A 27,366-nucleotide genomic window follows, 5' to 3' on the forward strand; every position below is an offset into this window, starting at 1 on the left:
GCAGGGTCATAATTAGTCATATTAATATGCAAGCATCCTCGGGATTTGCAAGTTCTTTTTTAAATATTAAATATAAAGGGATATGACTCTTGTATCCTTATATTATTGATCATCAAGGGGAAATAACGCATCTCCCTCAAAAGTTGCTTGTTTAGTTGTTTTTTTATTGCAAGTTTATTCAGATAATGGTCCCCAGGAGTAAGGTGGGACCCCAAAAGAGGATCAAAGTTTTACATGGGAATATATGGGCAAATATTTAGGAAAAAATGTTTTACTGTCTTCTTGAAAACAGCAGAACCATGATGAGTGATATTAATATGCAAACATTCCCAGGTAATGCAGATTCAATTTTGCCCAAATCATGGCCTAAAGGGTAGGGTGGGGCCCCAACAAATTAGTTTTACATAGGAATACATTGTATATAAGAAAAGGTTAAACAATCTCAAGAATAACAAGACCATATATAGTGATACGTGTATTAATACGCAAGCATCCCCAGGTAGTGCAGATCGAAAGAGCTTGACACATTAGATTTGGATTCGACAAGTATTTAGGTGCACTCAATAAATGAAAATTTCCTTGATCTGTCACATGAATTTAGCATTCTACTGATGTAACAGGTTCCTGTGATTTAAAAAAAGAATGTAATTATTTTTCTGATGTTGTGTATTGGTTTGTTAAAATATGCCATAATGTCATATCATTGGTAGTTATGACATAAAAGAAGACGGGTAAACAAGGCGGGCGAAGTGCCTGTAGTGTGACAAACATGAAGTGAAAAATAAAATCTCAATTATATCAGAATTTTCTTTGATATTTCATCTAACATTGAAGTATACTTTATGTAAAATCTCTGCAATTGACAAAAATCTCACAAAGACTGAAATTATTTGCCTATGAAATAGCATACACACACTAAAGAGGACAAAAAGGATCATTTTATCATACTTTAACAAAAATTTTCGATATGAGTGGGTCTTCGCTCCATTTTGTTGAAAGTTAATCCTAAAAGTTTGCATAAAAATCTACATTTTTTGGTTTACAAAAATATGGAGCAAAGACCCACTATACCTTAAAAGTACACTTTTATGACAAAGCATTTGCATCTTTCCTAGAAATACTTGAAGTCCATTTAGTCAAGGGTCATATCACAAACATGATTTAAATGCGACAATTCATCAGGAGCTGTGTAGCGTAGTGGTTAGCGTGTTAGTCTCAAAGCAATATGATACTCCGTGCTTTTATTGCTAGGGTTCGAATCCCACGAATACCATTTTATTTTTTAATAAAAGAATAATTTTTTCCGAGATCTTTTTTTTTTCTCAGAAAAGTTTTCTTGATCATAATTTCACAAATTTCAATAATGAGAACTTTACTTAAAATACTTCATTCACAAATTGAATGATTTTTTTTTATCTGAAGCTATAGGCATTCTGCACGCCTTGTTCACCCATCTTCTTTCCTAGAAAAAAGCTCAAGGAAAACTCGCATTATCATCTAGAAACCTTTTTTTGCATTGTATGAATTTTTGACCTTGACCTTTTGACCTTAAATTCAATAGGGGTCTTCTTTAAGTCACACGGAGTTATAAAATCTCTAACAGAACCAACCTCAAAACACCTATCCTCTCGTGCCCGCTGGCACTTAAGGCCCCAATTGTTAAGAGAACTAAAGTTATCTGGAAATCATTTCTTTGTGAATGATTTCTAACCTTGACCTTTTGATCTCAAAATCAATATGGGTCTTCTTTAGGTAACAGGAAGTTGTGATATAAAATTTCAGTGCAAAATCTCAAAGGTTTCTTAAGATATTGCCTGAAATGAAAGTGTTACCACAGACACAATCACCTCAAAATCAAGTGGTCTTTTTTAGGCCATAGGGAGTAGTGATATTAAATTTCATTGAAAAAAGCTCAAAGAACACTTATAATAAGTTACCATCTGGAAACTGTAATTTGCAATGAGTAGATTTCTTACCTTGACCATTTATCTTTATACTTTAAAATCAAAAGGGGTCTTTTATATGCCATAAGGAGTTGTACAAGGCATGAAATTTCAATAAACCTCAAAAAGATCTTCTGGAAACGAAAGTGTTACACAGAATGTATGAATCTGACCTTGACCTTTGGACCTCAAAATCAATAGGTTTTTTCTTTAGACTATAGGAAGTTGTGATATATAATTTCACATATGAATGATTTGTATATACAATTCCTGCAGAATACATGCCAAATATGCCCATCAGTAGGTTGGGGCCTCAAAAGGGGATTAAAGTTTTACATGGGCATAAATAGGAAAAAAATGTTTAAGATCTTTTGTGCCCCAAAAGAACAGCACAGCCAAGATTGTGATATTATCAGGAGTGCAGATTCAGGTTTGTCTTGTAATGTCCATGTTTTTTTTAAGAAAAATATTGCAATGTACAATTTTACAAATGAATATCAAACCCTTAATACCAACTATTTCGAAGAAAGAATTATGTTGAAATTGAATTCTTTTTGTTATTGTGCATGTTGAAGTTATATCTCAAATTTTACAAAAGGTATGGCACCCACTCACTCACACACAAGCACGTTACTATATTCCCTCCAACTTCATTGCAAGGGGATACAGATCCCTATCTACAATTCACAAGAACCCAAGAGTCTGAGAAATACATGTACATACAAAAGATCTTTGAATGTTTCTCTGCTTAGCAGGTCACACAAAAATTGGGGGCCTTTTTTAGGACCTTTAGTACTAAAGACCAACACACATGCGAAGAAAGTTATCGTTTGCCAATTTTTTATTCAATGAATCTCAACATGCATGTAATTTTTTTTTTTCAACGAAATTACATGTACATGAATTACATCACATATAAACATTTCAATAATACATGTATTTATTTAACAAATAATGTAGTAGTATATAGTACAGGCTTGACAGTAAACATATAGACCCTACATACATGACTAGTTCAAACACTTAGCAAACAATTCTACATTTGATTTGTGATTCTTTCTGCAGTATAAAATACACATGTACATAATAATTTATCACCAATAAAAAAGGCTGAGAGTGAATTAACAATTATTATTATCTTTGATCTAATGATTCTTGCAAGAAAAGTGATTTTTTTTCTCAAACCTTTCATTAAAACCAGTTAATAAAATTTCACTTTCTACTGATTAATACCTATAAAACTGTCACAAACCTGAAGGGCGACATGGAAGACAAAGACGAAATGCGTATCTTAAAACATATACTGTATACAGGGTTATTTTCCACCTGTGTTATTTTTGCTCTATCACACATGCAAACGTTTATGCCTCTTTCAAATTTACCTAAACATGTGATAAAGAGATAACTTGGATATTTGAATTTGCCCCACTTTAAATTCACAGACTTGCATTGAGGGCAGAAATAAAACTAGCAAAAATTTCCCTGTATACAGTATGCCTACCACACATTGTAACTAGGATGTCAGAATTCTACAGTATGAAAATATCTAGCTGATATGTTATATTCATAGCACCATCTGGTTTGTTAAAAAAAACCCACACATCTAGAAGACACCACCACAAGTGAACATGATCAATGTATAAAAATTCTTTGGTTCCAAGATATGTAATAATCTCATCTAGCACAATAGTTATTCTACATGATTAACAAAACTGTAAACATCTATGAAAATATATTCTAAACTGTGTTAACACATGAACAAATGATACAGAAATGGTACTTATATCTTATATCAGCATAACAGAGAGCTTTTTAGATGAACAAACAGTATTATAAATTTAATCTCTTTATAAAGAGAGCAGAGGTTGACAGTACATAATAATATATACAATATATCCAACTTAAAAAAATTAGATGTGAAATGCTGTAATTTTTTGGAAGTTGAAAAATATATAATTTCTGAGTATGCTGAAAACATACACAATTAGCTGCCTTTTACATGCAAATAGTTATTGGGTCATTTCCATAGCATCCAGTAGCCATAATTTAAGAAAACTTGTAATGGTCTGATTTCTTAAATGCCATGTGATCCTCTAGCATGAGATCTTTGACCCTAATGAGGAATGAAAAATTTGCAAAATGAATATTTAAGGCTTGTTACAGTATTTGACACTATGGACCAAACCGAGATAAAATAATTACCAGAAACATGAAGAGGAAAATTCACAACTCATCAAAACAAATACACATGTGGCATTACTTTCTCTAATCTCAAATATATATACTCCTTGTCATTCTTTGCATACTGATATGTACAACAGAGCAAAATATCACAAAGACCTGAATAGAAATCAAAATTGTATATATTTTCCTACTGTATAAAATCTCCATTTTAGTGAATTCTTGTATTTCAGTGCATTACATTGTAATTCTCGAATGTTTTTCCTGTCATAATAAAATATACAATGTACAAATTCGCTCATCTAAAATAATATGAACTATTTTATGAAATTTTCAACTGTTGTCTCAAAACACATTTACAGCATTTGTTAGGGACTAGTGAAAGTTAGTTAAACATGTACTATGACTGACTTCTGTATTTAGTTAGTAAATCTGACTAGTACCGATATCTGCATAAAAATACTGCCAGTGTTAACTAAATCTCAATAAAAATAAAAGACAATCCAAAGAAAAAACTTTTATGTTAATTGCCCTTCATACTCTATACTTGGAGTACCAAAAAATCCCTCATATCTGATTTTTTAAAATTTTAGTTAAAGCATTAAAATTTTCAATATTTTGTCTACCTGTGTATGTATCTTGATAACAAAATTTTTAAATTCTTTTATGTTCTCATCATCACATAATTAACATCTCTCAAATCAAATGAAATTAAAAATAAATATTTAATTTGAAAGGCAATAAGATCACAGTTCCAGCTTTTAAAGATTGTACAGCACTGCTATAATTTAGTTGTGCTTCTACTGTCTGTCTTTGTATTATTTTTGTTCACATCAGCGTGCGTCGTGCCATTAGTTATAGATGTTGTAGATGTATTGGAACTCTGGGTATTTCCTATCCCAGCATTCCCATTCATGTTGCTGTTTACTTTCAAATCCAAGTTCTTTGATTGGTCCTCCTCCTCCTCGTTCTTCTTTTCAGGCGTTGCTTTATAGAAGAACAAAGAAAGGGAAAAGAAAAGGATGGACAAAAATTTACCAGCCAGGGCTATCCCCATCAAGTTATAACTCATGTTCTTGTTGTTGTAGAAGAAACATGATCCCTCGTTATCGTCACATTTACTCTGCCATAAAAGGCATGTCAAGTCTATCATCTTCCCAAATAGTATTGGACCAGGAATCGAACCTAATGCAAAACAAAAAGGAAGGTAATGATGCTTTTTTCAAATGATGCAAGGATAAAATGAAGCCATTCTTAAATATATACAGAGAAATTACTAATTTTCGTGGGGGCTTAATTTTCATTGTTTTCGAGGTATGAACAGACCCATGAATTCATGTCCACCACAAAATGTAAAATGTCACATGCATAACTACTCAAAAATTCTTCATCCAAGAAATCAAATCCTCATGAACCCAGTTTTTTTTCCTCAAAGTACAAAAATCTGACTCCACAAAAATATAGATTTTACAGTAATATAAGCTGATTGTGAAGACCCATATAACCAGGTGTGTGAGAATAACAAAAACTAAGCCCTTGATATTTTTTTATGAGGTACATGTACATAGGTGTTCAAAGAAAAATAATTTGTTAAAAGAACTTGAATAATTAAAAAAAAGTTTCTACTTGAAAAGCCTTACCTAGACACCTAGCTATTATCCATTGTATTCCCAAGGCAAATGAACTCTCATGTTGTGGAACACACCTGTGAAGTAATGAACATTTACAATTTAAACATCCAATAATGCATTTGAAAGCCTCCAAATCTTTTCCTTAAGCCAAGTCAAAATTTTTCTAATGGGATACTCTTGTGTTTTAATTACTTAAAATATTTCAAAGAAACTTCGATTTTTCCTCAGTGCAAATTGCTTTGTCTCTTTGAAATACTTGCCTGAGGGTGGCTGATAGAGCAGGCATGCTGATAACAAAGGTGAAGAACATGATGAGGAAAAAGATGGCCATAAAGAGAGGTAACATGGAGCAAGAGCTCTCACACTTCCCGGTGACAGCCATGTAGGAGGGCATGGTGCTGGTGTCATAACTCACACAGCTACAATTCTGGTATTGCTACAAGTACAAGGCAAGGATATTCAGATTTAGCAATGTGTTATATAGAACCAAAAAAAATATTGTACATAAAAAAATAGATGTTACAGACAGGTTAACTTACCACAGGGTCTGTTCCCGGGATAGAGTTACTACAGCCTGCGTAACAAGGGGAGTAATACATGATTCCGTCAATACCACATACAGGGTTGTAATTCTCCAGAGTACAGCCGCAGTTAGCGTTACAGCTACTTGTGCTGAACTTTCCAAGAAATTTCCTTGTACTAAAAGATATGAAAAAGTTACAATATTTTATTACAGTGATCGTGTTCTGAAAATCCAAAAATATTCAGATTTTCAATGTTCTGAAATCATACGTGATTATGTCGGCGTATACTAGTATCAGGGAAGAATTTCTGCAATTTTGTGGATAAAGAAATGAAATGTGAATGAAGTTCTCAAAAATACTCCAACTTTTACGAATGAATTTTATCTATCATTAGCACACAAAAAGCTGAAGATTCTAATTATAATCCTCTGGGGTAAGGATGGGACAACAATGGGCAATCAAAGTTTTACATAGGAATATAGAGGAAAAATCTTTGTAAATCTTTTTTTATGTACACATACAGTGTATATTCTGCATGCACTTCACATGTACATGTATCTTTAAATTAAGACATTTGCAGAAACAGTATGTAAGATCATAGTATGCTTATGTAGGGTAGAGTATTTTGACTTTTTTCCTATTTAATATGAAATGCAGGTACAGAAAATTATTATTACACTTTTTTTTACATTAGTAAACTGCCTCTATACTAAATTCCTACAAAAAATATATTGGGTTGAAAGTTTATAAAGTTTATAAATTGAAAGTTTATAAAGTCTATAAATTGAAAGAATATAAACTTCAGTCATATATTATAGAAAAGCTTGCCTGCAGCTGGCTTCTATAATTTTGTGGTTTTGATCTCTTAGTAATCTCCAGCTCCCAGTCCTGTATATGTATTTGTATAGTCAGAATCCACAAGAGTGTATCATATTTGACAAATGTTACCTGACACTACTGACTAGCACAACCAAAAATTTTGTCCTTGCTACATAAGCCAATGTGTTTGCATCATTTTAGATATAAATTATCACAACTACATATGTCATTAGTACAGTACTTAAAAATTTTTGCTTCAACATGTGACATTTGATAGATGTCAATACTCCACTTTGTTATGTCTTTCAATACCTACCCATTGCTGGCCAATTCTCCGTAGTCAATATTTACTCCTGCAAACAACACATTTTCACAATTGACAAGGAAGACAAGAACACTGAGGAAGCATGGGATACTGATGGCCAGACAGAATCGGATAATTCCACGTACTCCCAGGTTAAACCGCTTGACCAGGTACCCTCCCAGAAAGGTGCCCCCACCTCCTGCTGGTATAGCGGCATAACCTACAAAAAAAATGGATTCCAAGCTTTCTTTCCTGCTTCCAGAACATTTACATGATTGGTGATGCATTGAAAAACTACAGATTTAATAAGTCAATTATTACATCTATCCCTGATGGCCACATTTATATCTTTCAAAAGTTTTTGTTTTTTTTTCAATTTTATCACAGTCTTTTAAATTGTAATCTTTTAATTGATTTCTACAGCATTACAAAACAACAAAAGGTTCCGGAAATACAATTCATAGTTACATGACTATATGTATTACATATTCAGATATCTCTTACCCACATACTGAGCAGCATCTGAGGCCAGTAGACTGAATTGAGCTTCTATAAACTTTGGAGCAAAAGTAGCAAATCCTGCCAGCAAGTTTCCTACAAAATCACTTTGTCATGTAGTGCCCTCCCTTTACAATCAAATCATTTACCTTGAAATAATGCATATGTTGAAAGTTGGACAACTAAAAATATGTCCATAGGACATGAATGCCCTGCCGAGGATATATTAGTAATGCAACATGAAAATCTGTATTAGTGTCTGAAGTTTGATGAGAATATCTTAAATAGTTGCTTTAAAATTGAATTCTAAAAAAAATGGATAAAGATGATAAATTCTCACCAAATTATGTATAAGTGCGTAAGCTTACATAAAAATAGCTTACATAGTTTCTTTAAAACTAAATTAAAATTTAAGAAAAGTGAAGTCAAGGTCAAAAGTTTTTGATGCAGTTGAATAGCTCTCACTAAAACATATTATACACCTATTTACTGGCTATGAGGACAATAGCAAGTTTATCGTTCCCCAAGACAGCAACTATTTCCCGAGGCACAGCCGAGGGAAATAGTTGCTGTCGAGGGGGACGATAAACTTGCTATTGTCTGAATAGTCAGTAAATAGGTGTTTTATTATACCGAAGCAGTTTTTACTTGTGTTACGTCACAATCTGGATAAAAGCAGAAGAGTTCCGAGATGAAAAGCGAGGGAAACAGAATGCTGCCGGTGAATAGTTTAATGACTATTTCACCATGGGCAAATAGCAAAAAACTATTCCACGGTAGGAGCTGTTTGGAAAAAATAGCATTTTTATTCGTAATATTTTTATGCAGAAAAAATTCACAGAGGTATAATAAAAGCATATAATATCTTGAGTTGTTTTTTTTTAAAACTGAGCTAAACACTAATTTAACAAAAGTATGGTCAAAGGAAAGATCAAGGTCAAAAAATGTTGATGCAGTTGAATAGCTCTCATCAATATGTATCAACATATGAAGTTTGATAAAAATATCTTGAATAAGTTTCTTTGAAGCTGAGCTTTGAAATGAGCTAAACGCAAAGCGGGATGGAAGGTGGAAGACGGACATGACAAACACTATACGCCCCAGCCATATTCATGGTGGGGCATAAAAATAATAGTTATGAGACATAAAATCCAGATACAGTAAAGCATGCTTATAATTCATGCTTATAATAAATTCACACTTACAGTGAAGTGATTTTCATTCCCTGTGGGCTTAATTCATATTGTAAATTTAACGGATTTAACTAAATACTTTTATAGTGAAACAAAACTTCTCATCCCTGGAACTTCGCTGTAAGAGTGTTTTACTGTCCAATAAAGTAAAAAAGTAGGGTCCTTTATACATAATTCACGCAGAGCAAAATCTCTCAAGAATAGCGAGTTCTACTTCTATAAAAGTATAATGTTTCAAGGAATCTTTTTTTTTTTGGCATAAAATCCTTAACATGGTGTACACTCCTAAGACATGCACAAGTTTACCTTCACAGGCCGCAGCCAGATTGAGGAACATGAAGGTAGGGTTTGTGATAAGTGTCCTGACGGATTTCCAGATATGTTTGATGTTACAGGCCTGGTTGTCTGTGGATGTTGTCTGGGGAGATTCTCCTTTTCTGTGGTAAACCTCTTTCTCCCTCTCCTTCTTATAATTTTCTGACCCTTGAGTTTATAAAATAATCTATTATAAATTTCTGATTGTTGCATTTATAAGTGAAAAATTCGAACATTATTTGTTTTCAGTTGGTTGTCATGACATTTTGAAATATGTATGTAAAAATTCTCATTCAAAACTTCTTAGCACTGGGACCCCATAATGAAAATGATTGTTGTAATTACCTGTTGTATAGACATTCCTTCTTAAGAGATATGTTAAGCATACAGAGTGCGACCAATGACATATAAGACATATTTTAGTGCTAGATTCTTGGAATAATTAATTTTGTTTGTAAAAAGAAGCGCAAATTATTGGAGTGTTAGTGAAACCACAAAGCACTGATCACTGACAAAAAATGAAGAAGAGTTTTGAGTGTTGAATGATGTCACATTATTTTGTAAATACCAAAAAAAAACCTCATGAAATCCCAATACACATGTATTGATTAATGACTAAGAAAAATTTGATTCTTGAAACATGTTGTTAGTAATGAAATATATACCTGGTAGTTTGGTAGGAAATCCACACATGGGGAAGGCCACAAGGAAAGCCAGGACCCCGCTAAGGAGGAACCCAATCCACCACGCCCCCACCCACCGTGGACTGCTGGGGGTCAGATTTATACTGCAGAAAATAAAGAATACCTGATATATCTCACCACAGATCAAAGTATTTGATCCTACTCATCTAAAAATTTTTAATTGACCTAAATTAAAAGAATATTCAAGTAATAATTTTATTTTGACCTCATTAATGTCACTTACAAGTAATAAAAAAAAAACTTTTCATACCCTGATGCTGGTATCATGAAGAGAAAAGAAGGAAAATAAAAATTACTTGAAAGTTTGAATTATAACTGTCAGCATTACCTTGCTTGGTCCACTCTGTCAACATCTACATAGAGGTTAAGGAATGCTCCCCCTGCAAGGTATCCAATAGCTGGTCCCACAATAGCAAAGGCATAATATATACCTGAAATTGATTTAACATTAAGAGTTATAAAGAAACAGAAAACATGTAAATTACATGCAACTACACATTGTTTGAGTACCTTATATCAAATAAATTGACAAGGAATGGGAGAGTTATGGAATTCTTGAACAAGACCAAACATTTTTAGCAGAATTTACTGAACTAATTTACACTCAATCTGGTGGAAAACCCTAGTGGTTAACAATAGTAATCAATATTGATAGCAAAGGATCATAAGGTATTTTAGTATTTCAACTCATGATCTGTTTCACTGATACCTAATTTCACAGTTCTCACTCTCAAGACAATTACCTATATACATGGAAGACGATCTGACAGGCAGATTTTCGTCCAGATATGTGACTCCTAGGGTGTAGAGGGGTGACGCCCCAGCACCATGTAGTAGCTGCCCAAGGAAGAAGACAAATTTGTAGTTGGAGAGGCTGTCCTTGCTGGTGCATGCAGTGACATTGGCCCCGATATCACAGTATGTCACATCATCTCCCGTAAACGAGTATAGACCCGTGGTAAACTGAGGTAGTGCAAAGACGATTGACCCCAGGCCCATAACCAGGACACCTATACCTACAAAATAATGGATAGTAAGTTAATTAATCATTGATAATCCTACAAAACATTTTAATTTGCAAACATAGTTTCGTGAGTATATATACAATACATACAGTTGAACTTCGGTATCTCGAAATGGATATCTCGAATACCATGGATATGCTGAAGTGATTTTGAGGTCCCAAGTGCTTATTTCTTAAGTATTTTAACCTGAATATCTCGAATCCTCAGATATCTCGAAGTATATTGAAATTCAATATGTCTCAGGTTTGTGAGTAATCAGGATCACGTTCTCTGCCTTCTTTGCTTTCTTGCGATGTGAGAAGGATGGCTGCTTATTCTGAGAGGACCCTTACTATCACACCTCTGGCCAAACTCTTGCTGGACATCGATGATCACCTTACCGATTCTGAACTGTCCAAAGTCAAGTTACTGCTAGAAGTCAGTGGCCACATAAGGCAAAGGGAAGGACATGATTTACATAACATGGCGGACCTGCTGAAATTAATGTTTCACAAGAAGTTGATACGTGAAGACAACCTAACCCTGTTGATAGAAATACTGGGGTGCATTCATCGCCAGGACTGTATAAAAAGAATTCAGAAATACCAAGAGGAGCTAGAAAACATTAAGATGAAATTGGAGATAGAGAATGACTACAAAATTGAGGATATCAATGATGATGCTCAAGTCAAATGGAGGAAATATCAAGATAGGGTGATTCTGAGGAGGGATTTTGGCACAGAAGTAGCCTGGAGACCCTCCAGCAATTGTGTTACTTTAACTGGACATTTTGATGAGATGGACACCCAAAGTAACCATAGTGATGAGGAAAAAATAAGGAGAAATTCCTCTATAATTTGAGAGACTTCCAAAATTGTTCATGTATTAAATAACATTTTGTACAAAGAACTATTAAATTTCAATTGTGAATCATGAACTGTAATGCCATTATTTGTTATCTGACATAATAACAGGTATTTTGAGTGTCTTAACTGATTTAACGGTCTAAATACAGACTTGGGGAATTCAGTGTCAGAATTCCCCAAAACACACTTTGGTGGATAGACCTGAAATGTCTATTGCTAAACTTTCACTGCAGTTGATACAGGAAGATTTGTCCATCCAACATCAAGCTTCTGCTAGAAGTAGACAAAATCATTAATACGAAGAGATACAAGGAATATTAAACATCCTGCAGACATTTTCAGGTTACTGTGTTCAAGAAAGAAAATTCAGGAGAAGCATCATCACTTCTTATCCAAAATCTTATGATTGATTAATCACAAGGATTGTGTCAAACTAATCAAGGAATTCAATGGACCACAAATGGAGAAAGAATGTGATGCGACTTAAAATGTGACACTGATGAACAAAAATTCTGAAATATTGATGCTGAGATACTTTTGTCAACCCCGTAGAGTCACACAGAACTTAAGAAATTAGGCACCAATCAGTATGCAATGGGAATGATGATGTATTGACAAAATGCTACCTGATCCAAGTATTTTGATCTTGTAAACTTAATGTCATGTGTTGCTCAACTGCACTGTACCTTTTCATAGAATCAAACTGAACTGCTAGTACAATCTGTCATAATATATCAAATTATTCCAATCAAAATAGATCTGCTTATTAATATATATAAATTCCATTCATTGTTTCAAATAAAATTTGTTATCAGTGTAACTATTAACTTGTACAGGGTAATTTTCATAATGTTTAATGTCAAAAAAGAATACGAGATAGCGCTGTTCAGTATACTGAAAGTTTGTTTGAAAATGCATCCTGGTGCAAGGAAAGAAGTTGAAAATGGGATGTCTGCAGACAACAACACACACAAATGTCATTCTTGCAAGAGGTGCATTGTTGGGTATGTGTGTGTATTTTCCAGGCTAAATTTCATTTAGCAGGGTTCACCAGCCCCAGTAATATAGCATATTTGCTCACCTGAGCCAAGAGCTCAAAAGAGTCTTTCTGACTAAAGGGTGTCAGTTATTCATCCACCTGTCTAGACAGACAGACAAAGTGATTACTATAAGGCACCTGTGAATCCTTGAAATTTGCTTCACAAAAACTCATGAATATTCAGTTTTTAGTAATAGACTACCTAGGTATCGAGGTTTACATCCAAGGCCTCCAAAATAACTGACGGGGATGAGACATAGGACTGAGGCAATGTCGTAGCAGCTAGCGATGGTTCCTGTCTCGGTACTGGTTAGGTCATACCGCCGCTCAATGTTAGAAATCACCACATTCACAAATCCATTCACCACCATTCCCTGGGGGGAAAATTAAAAAAAATTAAATCATGAGTAGAAGACTTTTAATGATTTCCTACATATATCACTCATAAAACATTGGTGGTAACATGTACTACCTTAGTGCAGGGGGTACCATGATTTGGACAAATTTGAATCTGCACTCAATAAGGAAGCTTAATTTCATTGCTGAGATTTAAAGTAAACCTGTTTAGTTCACCAATGTCAAAGGTAAAGACCCAAGTTAATAGTTATACTATAGACACTTCAAGTTTGAAAAGTATCCTTTCAAAAATACAGGAAGAAACACAGAATTCTTGATGCAAATAGATTTCTTTGCAATCTGGCCTAAAGTAAAATCACTGATATTTATTATATGGTGTAATGGATAGTTAATTTCATCAGTAGAACAGAATCCCATAAGCACAATGCAACATGCAGAAAATGAAATATTGATTTAATACCAAGTTACATCAGAAATCCACGGGAGAAATAAAATGATCTGCTTCCTGCTGAAAACAGAATTTACACTTAGTTATGAGCTGTAATTATCTTAGTAATTTCTTTTGCAAAAATGGAATGAATCATCTGAGACATCTTTATAATATTACATTCAGGAGAAGCTGAAATGTATGGAAAACTTTATAACAATTTATAATTCATATCATACAAAGCTAGTAAAATACATCTTTTTTTCTATTATCTTTTCAATTTTTTTTTCTATATATAAATTTTCAATACTTCATAGAACTTCCTTACACTATATCATAATCATTCTATTCAGAGATTTTTTGCCAGCAGAAATGTTAACTGCCCTTAAATATATTTGTAATCTTTGTCTAGAAATCTAAATGAAAACATTACAATATGATTCTGCTGAATTGGGCCATTAAAAAGCAAGAGGATAAAACTATGAGATAATGATGATGCCTCAGTAAAGATTACAGATGTGAAATAAAAGTTTCTAATGTGATACCCTCTTATCTAAAATACTGATAAAACAAACATATACAGGTTAACTGAAAATAAAAATTTTCTAACACAGACTGTTCTCTTTTCATTTTTATATGTAAATGTTTATGTATAGATCTGTCTGACCCAAATGACAGAATGTATCAAAAAATGTTATACAGTGCACATGGCTGGCAAATCAAGTGTAAATCTGCTGGAGTCAAAAGATTAAATGCCTCTGGAGAATTTCAATTGTGTACATGCATGCATGTAGTGCAGCAAACATTTTCAAATCTCAGTGAGATGATGAGAAGTGGGACCTGTATGTCCAGCCATGTTTTATATACTGCCCTATGCTGCACTCTTCTGACTAGCTTGCTAGCCCCTTAACCTCAAGCTCCTACCGTGAAGCATGAAATTTGACATTTGATAAAAATACTACAGCGTTTACAAACAGGGGTCGTCACTTTGTGATAACATCTCTCTTATGTCCTGGCACATGCTGCCTCCGATTAACGTAAATCAAGACATATCTTCATTAACACTGCCGAACATTTCATCTTCACTATTAAATAAAATACTACAAAGATAACTTAAAATAATTTTCCTTAATGCCATCAATAAAGTAAAAAGGATTTCAGATTCCAATTCCAGTTCAATTATTTCTACAAAAGTATGAAAAAAAAATACTTGTTAGAAGCTGATAATGTACTTTCAAACATAACTGCTAATTTCATTTAGGTGAATTTTTCATGTTCTCTGAAAGTATCTTTCACCTTCACCTTTGATGGCTAATTACAAAACTTGTGATCTCCAGGACCTAGAACAGGACTGCAAGAAGTCCAACAAAACTTCAGAGATGGGCAAATTTTAGATAAATGCCCCCAAATTTTGATGAAGTTTTTGAGTCACCTGTTTACCGGTATTCCTTGTGACTTCATCCTTTCCAGAGCAGCTGGAGATTTAATGCTTGATCATGCAGGATATTACAAATCACAAGCAAATAACCTCATAAAACTTGCTATAATGCACAAGTTAAAATGAAGAGGGAATTTAAAAACTGATGCTATTCACAGTTCTGAGTGCATTAAAATGTTCTGATCGAATTGCAAAAAAAAACACCATATAGTGCATTGATAATGTACAAATGTTAATTCATCAATTCTGTTTTAAAAGTTTTGCATTGATAAAGAAATTTTTCGGCATGTAAATCTCGATTATAGACAATTCACACTGATGCCTCACCAAATCTCCAGAGTGCTTTAAAAATGTTTAAAAGGTAGGTTTTTAGCATTTTTGCAAATCAGCACTTGAAGAAAGAAGATTTTTCCTAAAAATAATTTCACTTAAGCTGCACGATCTACATTTACCATTTAAGTTCACAATCCTTTGAACACTTGTGATACCTAAGAGACTCTCATCCAATGTCGAAACATCCTTAAAATGTCTGGCTTCTTCGAACTTTCAGTAAATTGTATAAATTTGCTTGCATCATTGAGTAAACATCTAATCATTTTCTCCCTTTTCTCTGACCCAATTTTAGACTCCTAATAAATTTAATTACATGTTGAGCCCATAACTATGAAAAAAAACAGTCAAATATTAATGGCTTTATTTATCAGTTATAATTAAGGTCTGTTCCAATTAAGATATTCTTGGAGGGATTGAAAGTACTTTAAGAAAGGAGCACCATTTTCTGTGAAAAGGCTGAGATCCTACCAGATTCAGAAAAAGAGCAAAACTCCCTAGAAAATAGAGAGAGAACTACTTTTCTTTGGTTCTGTACAAACCTGTATTAAATTTTAAATTAAAAGTATGTGTTATTAAAATCACAAAAAACTAGCAAAGAGAGTTATTGCCCTTTATATCACATAGCAGTATTCAATACTAAGTGGTGTAAAGTTCTTAACAAGAAAGATGATATTTGATTATTCAAATTTCTTTCTCTAAATAATCTAATACTATTAAATTATTTCTGAACAAGAGGCCCATGGGCTACAATGCTCACCTGAGTAACTTTGGCCTTGCTGTTTTTCACCTGATTTCCCCCCTTGTAGTACAGTGGTTTCCATTTTATCGGATAGTGGTTTAACTAATATTTCAGCTATTTCAATATAATATCAGAGCACAAAACCATTTCTTACATATTTGTTAATAATTTCACCTGATATTCTGATGAGAAAATATTGGAATTTCGTTTTATCTGATACCAAAATTTGGACTATCATAGTGTTGTTTTGATAATCAGCACCTTGTTGACACCTCCAACTTTGTATGTGAAGCCTTTGTTTACATTGTCTGACACCTCTCGCCTTGAGTACAAGGGAGGTCAACATTACCGCTACATTGCAAAAAATTTCAGCTCATTACCGCTACATTTTCTCAAATTTTCGGGCGATCATTACCGCTACATTTTATCAAAAGGACTTATGCCGAAAACAACTCATTACCGCTACATACCGAATCGGCCAGCAATGGCACGGAATATGAGTTCCATTCAATATAATTCACTCACCATGTAGTGAAGTACAATTTGGATCTGAATTCTAATCAAAATGAGTATATATAAGTCTGTAGTGGAATGTATAAAGCCTGTGTGTTTTATCTATGGACAATGTTTGATTTTAAACTTTTTAAAATGTTTTATGAAATAAAGTAGATTTTAAATAAAAAATGAAAAAAAAACAAAAAAAAAACCATCCTGCTCAAAGTCCTTCCTTCGCTTCCCTGTGGTGAGCAGGGGAAACGGGTCTTATGCATGCATATGTTGTACTGTACACGCATAAGATGCTGGCTAAGGAAAGAGACAATGTAGCGGTGATGTATACTTTTAAATGTAGTGGTAATGTGCAAGTAGCGGTAATGAAAATTTTGAAAATGTAGCAGTAATGATACGCACCCGAGTACAATGAGGGGATTAGTTACGGCTGAATGCACACAGGCACCTTACCTGTGTTAATAGTGGACATAGTATATAAATATGTTTTGTTTAATTAGTTAACTAATCAAACCAAAACCAAAGTGCAAGCTTGAAGTTTGCTACGATGTATTTATCAATACATGTAGCTCTATACATCTATCTTTGGACTCGGTATGGAACAATCGGCTATTCTAATATTCGGCTATTCTGGTAAAATTAGGCTGACAACTTGACTATTGGATAAAATGGGAGCACTGTACTTATTTTGGCCCAGCCCTATCCCCAGGGGTCATGATTTGAACAATTAGAATCTACACTACCCCAGGATGCTTCCACATAAGTTTCAGCTATTCTGGCCAAGTGGTTCTTGAGAAGAAGATTTTTAAAGATTTTTACTTCATATTCCACTGTAAAACTTGGATTCCCTATTGTGGCCCCGCCCTACCTCCAGTGGTCATGATTTGAACAATTTAGAATCTACACTACCCCAGGATGCTTCCACATAAGTTTCAGCTTTTCTGACCCAATGGTTCTTGAGAAGAAGATTTTTTAATGACCCCACCCAATTTTTGTTTTTTCTTGATCATCTCCCCTTTGAAGGGGCTTGGCCCTTCATTTTAACAATTTAAACTCCCCTTCACCCAAGGATGCTTTGTACAAAGTTTGGTTAAAATTGGCCCAGTGGTTCTTGAGAAGAAGTTGATAATTTGAAAAGTTTACAGATAGACATACGGACGGACAGCTAGACGGACGACGGACAATGAGTGATCAGAAAAGCTCACTTGAGCTTTCAGCTCAGGTGAGCTAAAAATGAGATAAACTACAAAATACTTGATACCACTGAGAACTCATCAATGTCAGGAAAAGACAACTATACACAGACACTGTGAGGATTGACTATCATCACTGCAAACAATCCGACAAAACATCTTTAAAAAATATCCCCATCAGTGTTCAAATCCCCTACATCTCCCAGATAGATCAGAGAATATATGCCTTCACAGAAATATCTTCATTATGTTTTTCATCATTTGCTAGATAGCATCAAAAGTATGAAAGATTTAGGATATTTTTTTTTCTTCTCCCTAGATACTTTACAATGATACAGATTGGGGAAAATGATATCACTGTGTAGATTTTTTTTATTTTAAAAAGGAAACTGGTAAATACTTCAAATATTTTATTTAAAATATAGAATTTTATGGCAGATAAATTTTTTCCCCCTTTTAATTCAGTTCCATTAGTTTCTTCAGGTGATGTTACTACACTTTTTTTTAAAGTTTATATTAAAACTACCATTTAATAAATTCTTTATTTTTCCTTACAAAGCACTTTTTTTTCCAATTCATGCCCTCTTTAAAGCTGTAAAGCAGTATTTTTTTACTAGCCATTTTTGTGCTGTTATTAAAATCCTTCAAGTACTTTACTAATAGACAGTGAAATTGCTTTGGGGGCATATTTATACCACCTGGAAGGTTTTTAAAGCTTAATGTGATAAACATGCTGGGAACTTTGAAAGCATTTACACCTAACTATAACACAAAAAATGAATACAACAGAATATGTATACCTCTAAACATTTAAATACCTACATAAACTATAAGTGTGATGGTCTTTAAATTCTTATAGTTATGTTGAATTTCAAGAATGCATGGGATGTAATCAACTGAACGTCTTCATTGGGTTAAGCAAACAGTCCCGACAATTAAGACAGACAGCAAAAAATATGAGGTCAAACTGGGTCAGACTTATATTTATACAGTTTCCACATATACCTTTTTTCTTTTTCTTCCTTTTTTTGACTGTGCAATAAAACTTTTAAAAAAAGGATGCAATAAAGAACTTTCTTTGAAGGGTAAAAGCAAGCCTCGGGTACACAGAAACAAAGTTACTTGAGATAAAAACTTTATAGTGGTATATTTCACTTGTACATATTTCAATTTTTGGGGGCTCTGTGCTGCACTGAATTTTATCAGCACAATCTAAACCTCTCTCTTAACCCTGCACTGGCCTCACCCTAGTTACATTTAGATCTTATTTTGTATGTGCAATAAAACAGGCTATAATTCTCCAATCCCCAGAAAGTAAGGACCCCAAAGGCTTCAATGACATTACCACAAAATACATTAACACACCAATGCAATACTTTCTAATTTAAAACCCTTAAAAAACTGAAAACTTCAGGGTTTCAAAATTCATGTATTACATTAATGTTGGTACATAATAGTGGAGTATCCATGAATCTTTCAAGGTCTATGCCAAAGTTATCCACATTTAATGTTAAAAAAACACCACATTAAGGTTAATAAATTTTTTTGGTACTGGAAATTCTTCCCAGAAGTGATCAATATGCAATCTGAATGTCTGCAAGCTAAAATTATATAAAAAGTGGGAATATTTTCCAACACCCCCAGAAAGAGATTTGACTGTAATAAAAACTGGGATAAAAAAAATATAGCTAGTTAACTTCCATCTGATCCTGTTCTGTCTACAGTATTGACATAGTTATAGTTTATGGTGCACTGAGTAAACATCATTAGGTAAGAATATATATATCCATATCAAGTTACCAATAATCATTAAGCAACAGTATTGTATTTGAGGTAAAAACTCAACACTGCACTGATGGGCGTATTCTCAACAAGTAATGACCTATTTGATAAAAGTTAATGACTTCATATATTTCTTTAATCTGAACAAAAATATCAAGCATTTTTTTCCCAAAGAATGAAAGGCAAATAATGCATAAGATCAAATACTATACCTGTACAAAGGCCGAAGCAGAAAGAGCTAGCAGTATGAGGACTCGGAAACTGATCGAGGTAAATCTCAAAAAATGAAAGCCACAGTAAGAGCAATAGGCAGGTTCTTCTTCAGGACAGTCGTCCTTACCCTGGGAGGACTGCTTCCTCGAGGAGTCAGATCTACCCTCCATTTTGCCAGATACTTCTGTGTACAAATCAGATACTTCACTTTTGTTATAATCTTCTGTATTACGACACACACCTGAGATACTGCCTTCCATCGTCGAGTCTAACGTAGAGCTGTAGGATTTACCTTGGTATGACCCCTCTAGTCCCTCCCCAGGGTCTGACTCTGGCAGTATGTACATCTCTATACTGTCCACATCTCCAGAAAGACACCGTTTTAATTTCTTACTCATCTTATCCCAGCAATACCACCACTCATAAAAATATAAATTATTGATACTGTGCACAAACACAATGCAACCTTTCAATGAACCTCACTTTTTTTCCTTGCTTCTTTTTTTACATGGTGATGCGCAAGTGGTTTTTGAAACATCCGAAAGATACAGGAAGTTTGATGATCCTCCGTAGTACTCAGCCCAGCATAACGAGGAAAATCTTCATGTAACAGTGAAAATAAGAGTCAGTAAATCCAGTACAAGTATCAATATCCTGATCAAGGGTGTCAATTATCATTAAAGCGAACTGTAAGATGATATCATGTACACCACTGACCATAATATCTTATGACCACGCCTGTGTCCTGGCACCATTGGACGCCTTTTTTATTCAGTCCTCTTATGGAAATGAATCTTGATGTAATGAAATAAACTCGTCAGTATGGCAATATAATCTGTACAAATCTTCCCAGATCGTCAAACTCATTCAGTAAATTACAAATAATGCACAAAACCAATTCCCTAGTCTGCCATCATTGTCAGTAATACAATACGTAGGCACATAACAGTCATATATTTTCATCCACTCTATTTACCAAAGGATGACTTATAAAACTGCCAATATTATTTGTTCAAATCAGCACAATATTGTTTGTCAAAAGAGCAATACTATAGTATATGACGTAAAATGTGACTTCACACACACCACACTTCCTTTATAATATTGAATTTCTTCCTTTCCAATTGTGTATGCAAAAAATGAACAAATGTCCGTGAAATTAGCAATTTTGCACCAGTGATATGACAAAAACTCTTGGAATCCCAAAAGGCAAAAATGGAGAGCCTGCAATAAATTGCCTTCAGTCCAAGAAGGCTAAACCTCCTAAAAAAGTATACTGATGGATTTACATCAAGCTCCAGTAAACCAACAGAATATTTCCTTTGGTATAGCACAAAACTAAATCCCTTAGATATTTACAGATCCTGAAGTGTCACTGCTCTTTTGATGTTTTTATTCACATATACTTTCTCTCCAAATAGGTCTTTTGTTAAGATTCAATAAAGATATATGTAACACCCTTATAAACTGAATTTTTATTTACTCAGTGGCTTTAAAGTTACACGTACTATTTAAAATCCTTACTATTCATGTAAACTTATTCACACTAAGTAATATACTACACTCATTTGTGTACACTTATAATAATTCTAATGTGTTGACAACTTTCTTCTGTTATGTAGCAGGATGTGCAATGTTTACCCTTAAAGTGCATCATTTTATTCCTAATCTTCATTAACATAATGACTTAATTAGTATAGACTTCCATACTACTCTGTTGTCTCAATTATCAGTGTCTTTATAAATCTCTCAGACCAAGCTGAAGTATATACATGCACCAATTTTTTCAGTAAATATATCAAAAGATTAGGTTATAATACATGGTATGCAGAGTAATTAATATACGATTCAAATGATTACATAGAGTAGAATAAAGATTATAGACAACTTTGTAAAACTTTAAATTCCTTAAATATATCACCAACTGTTCCATTGTTTGACAATTATTTTAGACCTCATTAAAACTGATGATATTTAAGTTAACGAAGTATTTATTTTGATTATAACTCGCAGTTTTCTTTCTTTACTGAATATGATGTACTGTTTCCATAACTATATAAAGCTGCATATCAGTTATCATTGCAGTAAAACAAATAAGTTTCCTGGTGCTTTGCAAAGCGCCAAGAAACTTATAAATGTAATATTTGTAATAACGTATAAGCAGAATTTTTAGCAAGGATTATATTAATTTTGGCATTATTAGTGAGGGTGCTGAGATCGCTTAAAATTAATTGCATTTTATCTGTAATAGCTTCTTTTGTGAGCATTTTAAAATCGCTAAAATTAATTCTCGCTGAAAATAAATACCAATTTTTAAGAGTAAATTGCTAAATTTGCGTCTCGCTAAAATTTCCACTTTTACAGTTTTCAATAAGTATAGAATGTTTTAAACCTAGAGGAAATGAGGATCACTTTGTTGTATCATTCATAACATTGACTGGTCTCTTTTCCAGGATTAAAAAACTTCTCATGTGCATCATTCCTATTATTTTATTTTAAATAAAATTTTCATTCAAGTATGGATCCCTTGTACGAGACATGCCACATTCTTACATATATGACCTTCTTTACAGGAGTTTATTTTTGTGTTATTATAAGTGTTTAATCCAGCAATAAGATACACAAGCACCTGTCAAAAAACCCTACATCCAAAAAAAAGGTAAACAATTTTTACAATGATGACATGCAAAAACTCAGCTGTGAAAGGAAGGATGATCAGATTATAAAGAAACAATGTTTGCTCAGCAAACAGCAAAAAAATTAAATGCAAGAGCATCACTGAGCAGGGGTAAAAGGCTGAGAAAACATCAACAAAGAGCCGTCAGTCACGGTAAATTAAATACACCCTCCTCCTATTGTATGGTACACTGATTACTGACCAATTAGTGTGGACCATTGCCCTAATACCTCAGTCAATGGGAAAAAAAAATGAAATCTAAGCTGAGAAAACCTGTCAATAAAATGAATCCTTGAATGTGAATTAGAAATATGCAGATAATACTGTGAACCATTTGTACCCCAAATCATCATAGGTAATTTTAGGGTGGTTGATTTATGGGAGATTTCTCTACCTGAGTTTTCAACATGATAAGCTTTACTAGCCTACATACTGCAGTAATAAAATCTACTGTGCCTTAATAATGAATAAAATGCTTTAAAAAAAACAAGCACTGTTATTAATTAACATTCTGGTCACAACAACTAAACATTCCTTTTTTTCTACATGAGTAGACACTTAAACCTGTTGAATAATCTTATATCTGTACACTAAGAAAACTTTAATTTTTATGTTCTGTTTTTCTTTACACTATTAATCAACCCTAAATACTTCCATACCCTATTCCCAAACATGTTACCCCCATCTCACCTTAAATATATAACTATCGTACCCTCCTCCCTCTCCCTAAAGAAAATAATCACACTATATATACTCCCCACTCCCTAACCCCTTCCCAATACAGATAACAAAATGACAAACAGCAACACACTCCCATTCTATTTCAACTTTGAATGAAAAAAAGAATATCCCTCATTCACAGGGACATTTAATTAGTTGTAAATTTACCTCACACCTTGTAACACAGGTAATTAACTAACCTGTATAGCCCCAGCCCAGCACAGGAACACCAGGACCCAGGTGGGGTGGCGGAACCTCCTCAACACGACAGGGCGGCACCCCAGCCACCCACAAGTCTCCTCCTCTGTCTCATCTGTTGCAGGGTCCATGTTGTTAAATGGACTTACGTAGACTTTCTCATCTGGTGTGTTTACATTGGAGGCATTAGGCATATAGGAATACTCTGTGGAGTCACTCAGGTGTGACTTCTCTTTCGTCATCTACAATCGATAGGGACAGAAATGTAAAGTTAACCACTGATTTATTGCTCCTAATCTGCCCTCCTTTACTCTACTGAAGAAAAATCAAAGTGTGGTTTCAAGACTGATCAATATTGTGCATTCAGAGCACAGAGACAGAACACTGATCAGGACAAATTTGTTTTAAGTACAAATCAAGTCACTTTGCTACAAATTGACCAATGACATTGCTGTCAATAAGTCATAATATAAAGAAAACAATGTAAGTGAAAAAGATCTATGAACAAGATACAGGGAGTATATATTAAATTAGTCTTGTGCTTAAGTTACTTAATGTTATTTCAAGTTATTCACAAATATACTTATTAAATACAAAGAGCAGACATTGTCATCCAATTAAGCTAATATTTCTGGTTTACAATGTACATGAAATGGGATATGATATCAAGATGACCTTGCAACAGGATGTATTCAATGAGATTTGCACTGCCAAATGTTGATTCTTGTTTTCCTCTTCCATGGTCACAAAAGTGCTTGGCCTTCAGTGCAAAGGCTGCACAATAGATTTGTAAGGAGTTTAGGGATGTGGCTAAGATTTAGCAAGACTCTGAACTCGTTAAGGACAAAAATCTATTCCTGAATGATGCTGATTCAGCAGAAGAATACAAGACCATATGGAGGACAGACTGAGTGATTATCCCTCTGGCAGCAATAACAAGACAAATTATCTTATTGTTGATAAATAGGCTTGAAAAAAGGACTAAATCAATTCATGATAAACAAATTACTTGTTATTTGGAGGCAAAGAAAAGAATTAACTACTTTAACATTTGTACCAATAATAACTAATGAGCGAATAAAGATGTTACTTGAACAATATCTTTCATGAATAAAATAATAATATATTACATTAAAGAAAAAAAACACTGATGGCCCCGCATAACAGCTAATTGACAAGATCAAAGTCTTTCAAAAAGTAGTTTAAACTCCAAGGTCAAGGTCACAATGCCAAAAATGTTGGTATCCATAGAAAGATCTTGTCACAAGTAACATACTTGTGAAATATGAAAGCTCTAGTACCAACCATTCAGAATTTATGGCCAAGGTTAAAGTTGGTTATAGTTTTACAAAAATAGGTCAAACTTGTAGTTCAAGGCCATGAGGATAACAATATTGGTTTCCAAAGAAAGATCTTGCCACAAGGAATACACACATGAAATATGAAAGCCCTAACAACAACCATTCAGAAGTTACTGCCAAGGTTGAAGTCTTACAAAAACAAGTCAAACTCAAATGTCAACTTCACAAGGTCAAAGTTGTTGGTATCCAAAGAAATGTCTTGTCATACATGTAAGTAATAAGCATTACTGCCCTAGCACTGGTTGTTCAGAAGTTATGGCCAAAGTTAAAGTTTTTCTAAGGTGGGTCAAAAGTCAAGGTCACAATGTCAAAAATGTTGGTACCCCAAAGAAGGTCTTTTCACAGGGAATACACACATGGAATATGATAGTCCTAGAACTAATTGTTCAAGAGTTCTGGTCATAAGAAAAAATTGATTTTATTCTTTCAGAAGTAAGTCAAAATCCAAGGTCAAGGTCATGAGGTCAAATGTTGGTACCCAAAGAAAGATCTTGTCACAAGGAATACATGTGTGAAATATGAAAGCTTTAACCCCACCATTCAAAAGTTATGGCACAGGTTAGAGATATCGTGGACTAAAGACAAACAGAAGGACTGACCAAAAACTATATGCCCTCAAATCTTCAACTTAAAAAGCTACTAACTCAATTTCCCTTTCTCTTATCCTGGGTATCCCATGTTGCGAAAGCAAACAAGATACTGGTACTACGCCTTCAGTTATATTCATATTTTATTTGTAAAGCTTCAGTAAAATATTTATTTGTGAATTTTAAATTTTGTAAGTTTTTAACCACAATTTAAAAAAAAAAATCATCTTTTAAAGTGAATTTCACATTTAAATTTTTTTTTTTTACAGTTTGCACACTAATTCCACATGAAAAAAAAAAAACAACAACAAAAAAAAACATAAAATCTAGCTGATTTTATATTAAATTGCAGACATGCATACTTGCTGTTTAGAACTGGGCTACTTTTATCCTTCTGCCTCTTTCAGATAATAAAGAAAAATCCTACAGAAACTAAACAGCCAGTCTGTATGACAGTGACATAACAAATGGCCCCTTCTCACTGCATTCCCAAACCACAAACTGCCAAAAACCACAGAAGCTTATGCATCTCTATTACTGGGCTAAAAAGAAGGAAGTCTGCTCAACGACAGCTTCAATAATATTTCTGTAGCCTCTAATTAGCTCCTAATCTCTCACTATAACAACAGGTACATAGGCATGTCAGTTTCACAGCCAGTGTATATCTCTTTTCTATACTCACCCTTCACTTTTGCCTGATTCTTGAGTAAATATTTTTTTTAAATCTTAATTTATGGTAGATCTTGTACCTGTGATGGCATGATAATTACCTTAATGATTGAGGTCAGTTAGGTCTCTGAAAGATTTTATCTTTTCAACAGCATTCTTTGATCACCATCTGAAAAAGATGCAAACACAGATGAAATAATTTGTTTAAATTAACCAGGACAGTTTTATCTTGAAGATGCAAGAAACACTGACCTATATACAGAGTAAAGCCCTAATTCAGAACTTTTCTGATAAATTAGAAATGCGAGATGAGGTAAGTAAACTTTTAAACGATAACAGAATTAGAAGCAGTTTTCCCCCTTTTTTTATGTCATTGTTTCTAGGGGATAGTTTTTCTTTCTCACTATCTTTCAATATTTCTCTCCATATATCACAAAAAGCTTTAGTCTGTGATGGAGATGTAATCAGGTGTGAATTGTAACTAGAATTTTGTCTCATTCATCAGATCTCAGTTTAACAATTTTGGTGATTGATGCTGACTAGATAGTCTGTCTGACAACAGTATCCGTCACTGAGCTGCTATTACAAAGTCTCCAATTCATTTATCTTTTCTTGGAAGATGGAACTTGGCCAAAGTGTTTGGTCTGTTTACTCAGCCTTCAAATTAAAATGGCAATCAAAAAATGCCAATCATAATTTATAGGAATGGGTCCAATGCAAAAACTCCAGGGAGTTAGTCCTACAGGTTAAAGATTCTTAACATCAAAGGTTCTGGGATAACTTGGTCAGATTAAAAGACTCCAATTAAACCAAACAGATCTATAGGTTAATGCTCCCTAATTTGCATGCATTGCCCATCAAGACTGGAGGCAAGAAAAGTATTATTTTTCTTGAAACAATCAAATCTGTTGGGTGATATAAGATGACATATCTGTAGGCATGTGAAGAAAGGGTCAGATCTATAGAAATAGAATCAATATTACACTGACTTAAGAATATGCAATAATGTATGACCCAGATTGTAAAGAATTCCAGGGGTTTAAAGTTAGAAATGTTAGACAAGTGTGAATAAAAAATTACATATCAAAATATATGTGTACTTTCTATAAATGAAAGTATCATATTCTCTCTCTCTCTCTCTCTA

The 27,366-nt window shown here is 33.7% G+C and overlaps 2 protein-coding genes across 6 annotated transcripts in view; both read right to left on the bottom strand.

Moving 5' to 3' along the window:
- Positions 1-27,366, bottom strand: part of LOC133187886 (ATPase inhibitor mai-2, mitochondrial-like) — a 195,840-nt gene that overhangs the window by 66,322 nt on the left and 102,152 nt on the right. The window lies entirely within an intron of this gene.
- LOC133187796 (solute carrier organic anion transporter family member 4A1-like) overlaps positions 2,767-27,366 on the bottom strand; it is a 36,515-nt gene continuing 11,915 nt past the window's right edge. For 4 of the 5 annotated variants that reach the window (XM_061323208.1, XM_061323213.1, XM_061323221.1 and 1 more), the window contains 13 exons: positions 26,324-26,391; positions 23,608-23,847; positions 13,224-13,395; positions 10,856-11,128; positions 10,441-10,543; positions 10,074-10,195; positions 9,400-9,576; positions 7,907-7,996; positions 7,415-7,622; positions 6,295-6,454; positions 6,016-6,191; positions 5,765-5,829; positions 2,767-5,309 (listed from right to left, as the gene is read on the bottom strand). In XM_061323208.1, the coding sequence (XP_061179192.1) occupies positions 4,906-5,309; positions 5,765-5,829; positions 6,016-6,191; positions 6,295-6,454; positions 7,415-7,622; positions 7,907-7,996; positions 9,400-9,576; positions 10,074-10,195; positions 10,441-10,543; positions 10,856-11,128; positions 13,224-13,395; positions 23,608-23,847 (2,190 nt within the window). In that variant the 5' untranslated portion in view covers positions 26,324-26,391 and the 3' untranslated portion in view covers positions 2,767-4,905. Of the gene's footprint in view, positions 5,310-5,764; positions 5,830-6,015; positions 6,192-6,294; positions 6,455-7,414; positions 7,623-7,906; positions 7,997-9,399; positions 9,577-10,073; positions 10,196-10,440; positions 10,544-10,855; positions 11,129-13,223; positions 13,396-20,009; positions 20,515-23,607; positions 23,848-26,323; positions 26,392-27,366 lie in introns of those variants that run through there. The other variant, XM_061323200.1, reaches the window with a different exon arrangement.

The sequence above is a fragment of the Saccostrea echinata genome, unplaced genomic scaffold (genome assembly GCF_033153115.1).
Source record: "Saccostrea echinata isolate AGI-Se365-2 ecotype Australia unplaced genomic scaffold, CSIRO_AGI_Sech_v1 ptg000001l, whole genome shotgun sequence".
Lineage (NCBI taxonomy): Eukaryota > Metazoa > Mollusca > Bivalvia > Ostreida > Ostreidae > Saccostrea > Saccostrea echinata.